At 35.3% G+C, this 7,109-nt stretch overlaps 1 protein-coding gene across 1 annotated transcript; it reads right to left on the bottom strand.

Annotated features, from left to right (window-relative positions):
- On the bottom strand, positions 1 to 6,135 carry LOC126699391 (uncharacterized). Its single transcript, XM_050397164.1, has 8 exons — positions 5,453 to 6,135; positions 3,227 to 3,747; positions 1,890 to 1,940; positions 1,698 to 1,805; positions 800 to 895; positions 581 to 679; positions 442 to 501; positions 1 to 351 (listed from the first exon to the last, which is right to left on the bottom strand). Exons 1-8 carry the CDS (start codon positions 5,955 to 5,957, stop codon positions 286 to 288), a joined length of 1,506 nt encoding a protein of 501 aa, XP_050253121.1. The 5' UTR covers positions 5,958 to 6,135; the 3' UTR covers positions 1 to 285.
- Between the last annotated feature and the right edge of the window lie 974 nt (positions 6,136 to 7,109).

Genomic DNA, 7,109 nt, shown 5'->3' with positions numbered 1-7,109 from the left:
TGAAGTTAAAATTGAGTCTATTATCATTTTATTTGCAACAATAAGTCTACAACATTGCACCCCTCTATCTTGCTGGTAAAAATGTCAACACAAAAATAGAGAGAGTAACAGTAGTGGCGAAAAATAACTACCACATACAAGGGTTAAAAAAAAAAGCAATTGAACAACTAAAAAAAATTTCCATTTCATCATCTAATATATAAAGGAATACAACCTTCTTTTAGATTTGAGGAAACATAAGTACAAAACTGTAAGAATTGGAGTCGACCCAAAAATGCAACCATATCACAGCAAGTACTTCTCAACAACAGTCCGGCCAAACTTTTCTTGAACATCCTTTGGAGTTTCAACCTGGAAATTCACAGATAAGAGCAAATCAACAAGAAATTTTTGAAGAATATACAGGAAAGCATCCATAATATTGAAAGATGGGCAGCTTACTGCATTCAGAGCTTTGAAGAGAGCCTTAACAGTGTTGTGAGGATTCCTTGAGCCAACAACCTGCCAAGAGTTTTTGTTGTCAGAGCAAATACCAAGATATCATGATATAATCCTTGGATTCAGTTTGGTAGTTAATTACCTTAGACTTGATATTTTTAAAACCAGCTAAATTCAAAATGGTTTGGACAGTTTTTCCAGCTTTCATACCCGTCCTAGTTGGTGCAGGCCAGAGATATACCTAAAAGATTATGCAGGTTAAACCTAAGGTGAAATTGCACAAAGAAACCAAGGAAAGAGAGAAACAGAGACTATAAATAGAAAAAGACATGGAAACTGAAATAACCAAAAACACAGATACCTTGGTCTTCTTATATGCTGTTTGTACTGCATGTGCAATTGTATGCTCCTCATGCCGTTCCACATAGTGGAGATTTTGAAAGCATTTCTCATATGCCTGGTTGATTTTAAATCAAAAAATTAATGCATTCAAAAATATCATGTGAGTAACATAAGAGAGGGCACTTGCAAACCACCACAACATTGTCTCTTGGGATTGAAATCAAAATTCTTCATTCATTTAGGTTCTAACACACAAAATACAAATTTTGCACGCAAGAAGCATGGTTAAAATTTTCAAAAAGTGAAAAGGGGTGGCAATGGTTACTACCCTCACAGGGTTTAATAATTTTGCCTTCTTAAGTATGAGTGTATGATCCTATGCAACCAACTACACTTTGTTCTACAGAAAGGGGACAGTCAAGAAACAACGCCAATAAAGTGGGCTTCACTGAAATAAGAATAGAGCAATGTAAATGGCAACATAATATATATATATATATATATATATATATATGCATTTCCCAAGAAGCTCAGTCCTTGCATGTAGCACCAACGGACATGAGAGGAAATCAGCTGAAACGATAAAAATGTTGGAGCTTTCCCTATAAAAGACTAGATTAGATAATATTAAATAAATAAATAAAACAGATACAATCTCATGGGTATCAAGAACTAACTGCATCAAAAAACGTTTTGATATTTATTATACTGTATTGTTATTGTACAACATGAACACGAGTATCTATGTATTGTACAACATATATTGCATATTATTCATAGTTTGACTTATATCCAAATCCTGAATGTAATATGGTAATCAAATCAAGTAATTTTGAAACAGTAAGAAGTTAGAAAGCAGAAGATAAACAAAAAGGACCCCAAATTCATAAAAGAACTGATAGAACCAATAAAAATACCTTTTGAAGAGCAATAGGAATTGCAGGGCCTTTGGCTTTAGCAAAACCAACAAGACCATGATAGTTTCCACATGCTAAAATAGCAGTGTATTTGACCACTTGCCCACCCTACAGTACATATGATTAAGATATAAATAAAAATTATATAGACATTATTTTCAATAACAAGAAATTAAAAAAGGGAGTCAATACCTTAGTAACTTTACAAGTTCGATTGACATCAATCAATTTCACATCAAAACCCTGCAATTAAATGATAACAGCTCATTGAATGAAGGAACATAGGTAACCAAGAACAAACGCTGCATGGAGAAAAATATAAAACTAATTGAAAAAAGCCAGAAAACACTGCAACATATCTATAATGAAGATAACTGCAGAATATTAAATATAAAAGTAATTACACGAAGAACAAACTTTGTTAAGTATAGTCAAAATCATAAAAGGTTTGAGTAAAAAAGAACAATTTATCCCAGGCAAATCAGCATAGAGATTTCAGGACAAGGCAATCGCCATGCGCTGTGTGTGTGTGTGTGTTGTGTGTTTCATGACAATACTTGAACTCTTGACCTCTAACCGGCTTCCACATCAACCAAGTTCCTTCAAGAAAAGAGACACTGAACGTAGAGGAAACGGGAGTCAAGTATCAGAAATACATTTCGTCTTTTAAGTAATGGTCTATTAAACAAAGATCAATCTAAGAAATGTAGGCATTAACCTACAAGCTCAAGTTCATATTGAAGTTCCAAAGATTTTATTTTTTATTTTTTATTTTTTTTGATAAGAAAGTCCCAAAGAATTTTTTGAAGCAAACATGGTGCCAACTAGGCATTTATACATGGGAAATGTTAATGATTGCCCTTAGGGCATTAGCTAATAATTCATTTAAAGAAAGTTTTTATAGAAAAAGAAAAAAAAAACAATTAATGTTTTGACAGCTTTTTTCATTTCCCATAAAAGTTATGTCAAAACTTTTCTAAAATGGATTGTTAACCAATGCCCAAAGGGCACTCATTAGCATGACCCTTTATACATGATTTTCCTTGATATGACTAGTGAGGAATGAGCTTAAATTTAGACAATTTATAATCATGCCAATGAGCTAAAGCTCAATGGCATTTCCTCTTCCCATAATAATGGGATAGAAGGTGAAATCCTGGGTTCTTGACCCACTGGGTACAAGTGTAATTTACCAATAAAAATGACAATTTTAATCATTTCAAGATGCTACCAATTATGGTCATATTTAATTCTATGAATTGAAAAACCAAGAAAAGCAAGAGAAACTTCTCCACAAAAAGACTCAAAACCAAATGAAATTGTACAATACTTGCATGACAAAGAAAAGAGCAAAGGGAAAAAAACAGAACAAAAGCTACAACTTACAGAATTTGTCCCATTCTCACATCACAATGTTAACCAGATGAATTTTGAATATTTAGTACAATAAAAAAAATCAGAAATCCTCAAGTATGCTGAATTTTATCAATTAAAAATGAAAAACGTAGCAGGATGATGCATGCACTTACTTTCCTGTACAGAGGTCTTCTTTTCTTCTCTGTCAAATCATTTCTCTCCTCAGCCAGATCTCTGATCTCTTCCTCTAAAAGCTTCCCCTTCTTTCCAAATGTATGGTCCAACTCTGCTAGCTTCTCTTCAAGTTTTTTGTCAATGAAATTAATCTTTGCTATCAGTATGTCATCCCTCTCTTTCATGTCATCAAACTCTTCCTCATCATCGTCATCCCCTTGTATCAATTGCTTTGCCTTCTCAAATCCAGGTTGGTCCAAGAGATCAGCAGAAGCCCCAACTTGTTCATGGTGAATAACTCCATAATTGGCAGGATTGTTAGGATCATAAGCTTCCGTCCATTCCACCAACCTCATAGCCCTATTTAGTTTCTGTTGAAGAATGAATTTATCCTTTCCCTCTGCTACTTTCAAACGATTCATCAACTCACCAATGACCCGATACTCAAGGCGGAGTCGGAAATGCTTTTGCTCAAACTTGTCTATTTTATACATCCACTTGAATGCATCATCAAGTGTATCTGTTAGATATACCAAAAAGAATCTCACATCAATTTATATAAAACAACACTTTCTTTTTAATAGTAAGTAACTCACACACTCTACAAGAGTTCAACCTATGACCTTGTCCTCCATCCCATTCTTATGGGGAGTCAAAAGAAGAAAACACAAATACAGAACATGAACCCTCCATTGTGTTGATCAGAAACTTAGAAATGGATAAAAATAATAATAATAAAAATGTTTGAAACAAAAATGTCAACATTCGAAGTCATTTTTTTCAAAAATTTTACAGTTTCTCTTCCTTACATAGCAACCCTAATAGAATATTGGACATGAGCATTAGTTTGCGAAAGAAAAGGAAATTTTTATTAACTAAATTAAAATTTTCTGCTGAGTTACAAAGAGCACTTCATATAAAGCCCATACTGAAGGGAAAGACTGCAGAGAAGACATTAATTGAATTATCTTTGTAATTCAGCAACATTTAGTGCTCCCTCAATTTACAGAATGGCCAAAAAGCCAGAGAATAAAAAAAAGAAAGCAACTCAGAATGACATACAAACGTATATTAATTTATGTAACTGCCTGTATGCATGGTGAGCGTGAGTGTGTGTGCTGGGTGCACATGAGCTGTCAAGCAAAACAAAACCCAACAACTGTGAAGACTGCAGGGTCAGAAAAACAAATTAATGTCCCCTTCCGCCACCCCCCGCAGCTCCCCTTCTCTTCTATCCACACAGAACTTAGATGGAGTTGGGAACATCTCTTCCACTATCATTTTTATTTTATTTTTTTGATAGGTAAGAAAGAAATATTATTGATGATAAACAGAAAAAAGAATACAAAGTGTTCACGAGATGAACACCTTAGATATGCAGTAGTATGAACACCTTAGATACAATAACCAATTAAAGTTAAATGTAGTCTTTAGAATGTGAATACATACATATATTGTTTTAGGCTTTCTATAGATTGTGATGACATTACCATATCAAAATGGCAACGAGAGGGAGGTTACTGGCAATCTTCCAAAGTTGAAAAGATGCTCCTTGACCCAATTGTAAAGAATCCAAACTCAGAAGTCTATCGAACATAACATCCAATAGGATGCACTACGAACACTTGAGGTTAGAACTTTTCTTCTCATTTTAATAGTAAAGATGGGATTATCCTTAATTACTCATATTTATCTAACATGGATAATCTTCTACAAAGCTCTTCAACTGTCATCATATCAATTGAGAGCTGCTGAATGTACCTTTTCCCACAACCCACTAGTTGCAAAAAACCTATGCTACTCAAAAATAAATTAAATTATTAAGAAGAACAAAAATGTTCATTCAATCCCCACCCCAAAACCTAAAAAAAATGATAATTACATTTCTAGTGCAAAACTGTAATTTAAAAAGCTGCACTTTACTCACTTGAGCTAAAATTTCTTAGTAAAAATTAGCAAACTTGCCGATAAAAAGAATTCCATTTTCTATACTTCTCCCACTCCCATACTTCCTAAGCTACCAAACACATCATCCCAAACTCTTCTACAGTTCTACTCAACATTACAAACAAAACCATGAGATAACTATAAACCCAGTATTAAAAAGTCATTCTTTAGTCTTTTCCTACACTTTTCAAGCATCCAAACATATCACTCCAATTCCACTCAACATCACAAATCATCCAAAGAAGCAAACAAACAAACAAGTGGAAGGCATTCAATACCAGCTTCAGTGAAGTTCTTAAGCAACTCCTCGTGCCGCTTGAACTTCCTATCAAACTCATCCTTCCTCTTCTTCACTGCTTCATTGCTAAACCTCTCGTCATCATCGTCGCTATCAGAGTCCGAACGCTCCTCGTAGCGGTTCAATTCCCCAGTGTCCTTAAGCTTCTGTTTCTCAAGCCTCTCTATCAATGGCATGACACCCATGTAATCTTCGTCATCCTCAGCATCAATGTCTTTGGTGTCCAAGCCAGCCCTTTTCCTCTGCTCTCTTTCTCTATGCCTCTCTTTCTCCACCTCGGCAAGGAGGTCATGGACCACCCTCTCGGAGGCTGTGGAGTAATGGGTCTTTGTTAGAAATGAGAATTTCGGTGTTTGGGAGGTGGGAAAGTGTGTGAAAGTAGAGATTTTCCGGGAAAAGTGGAGTGGGGGTTTTGTGGGTTTTTTCAGGAATTGATAGTTGAGGAGGAGACGTGACCATGAGAATGGTTGTGATTTGGTGGCCATTGTTATTGTTGCTGTTGTTATTGTTTCATTGCAATGGAAATGCGGATCAGAAGAAATGCCTGAGATTTTCCCAGAGGAAAGGAAAGTAAGAGAAAATGACAGAAAATTTTGAAGTAGGGGTTAGGGTTTTGGTTTTTTTATTTTTTATTTTTAATTCATGGCCCAATACATCACGTAGTGGATCTAGAATCTAGATGGACTTCCTATCACATGATTTAGGCCTGAGAAATTGGGCCTACTATTAAGGCACAGACTCGAGAGAAAAGTGTGGAAACTAGAGATAGAGGGCAGATTTTGGGGTAGAAAAGAGAAGCATTAGTTTTTAATGCCGGCAAACAGTTAATGGTAAGTTATTAGGAGTGATTATTAGGTGCTCTCAAGATATGGTTGATTCGTGGTGTTATTACTGTACCTAACTCACTTAAATTCTAACTTATGCATAATATGGGATCATCCATGTAATAATGAGGTTTGCCATTACTCGAACTCATAACTTCTGAACTTACAAGTAAGATGAGTCACAAAGGTTTTCTATTACTAAGCCACTAGTGATAGGATTTCAACTTACAAACCTATAACTCTTAGGCTTGCAGGTAAGATGGGTTATAAAGGCCTTGTTTGGTTTATCATTCACTCATATCCCAACACTCATAACTCAAATCTCTTCACTCAAATTTATATCCTAATATCTCGCAATCCTAACTCAATAAAACCCATAACTCACTCTCATGCTCATTTGGTTGAAGATTTTCACAGCTATCTCAAATTCAAAAACCCACATTTCTGTCACTCATTGGGTCCCACATAGCATTGATTACACTACAAAAGCACTACAATGGCTTGTGTTGTGGGTTGGGAGAAGGGAAAAGGGAAAGTGATGAAGAAGAGTATGGTCTGGTGGTTGGAAAAGTAATAAGGAAAAATATCAGTTGCTCACAAAAAGCCTGTAGTGATGGGACGAGACATTGCTGTGGGACCCATGTTTGCTAGAAATTTAGAAAATTGTCACTGATAACTCAAAACTCTTAACTTGAAAATAGTCTCACTGTATTTCCAAAATTGCTCACCCATCACTCAAAATTATGAGATATCATCACTAAGTTAATGGTTTGGAAATTCATCCAAACAAGCATGCTACCCGTGGCCCCCACC

The sequence above is a fragment of the Quercus robur genome, chromosome 9, assembly GCF_932294415.1.
Source record: "Quercus robur chromosome 9, dhQueRobu3.1, whole genome shotgun sequence".
In the NCBI taxonomy this organism is placed as follows: Eukaryota; Viridiplantae; Streptophyta; class Magnoliopsida; order Fagales; family Fagaceae; genus Quercus; species Quercus robur.
Note: the sequence above shows the minus strand (reverse complement) of the source record. Positions and strands in the feature narration are given on the sequence as shown.

What these genes read in the sequence shown, in the direction of transcription:
- LOC126699391 (XM_050397164.1), bottom strand. Translation starts at nt 5,957, where the DNA reads ATGGCCACCAAATCACAACCATTCTCATGGTCACGTCTCCTCCTCAAC. An exon ending in GAACTTGTAAAGTTACTAAG is followed by an intron (nt 1,806 to 1,889) that starts GTATTGACTCCC and finishes TATGTACTGTAG; the next exon opens with GGTGGGCAAGTGGTCAAATA. An exon ending in TTAAAAATATCAAGTCTAAG is followed by an intron (nt 502 to 580) that starts GTAATTAACTAC and finishes AACTCTTGGCAG; the next exon opens with GTTGTTGGCTCAAGGAATCC.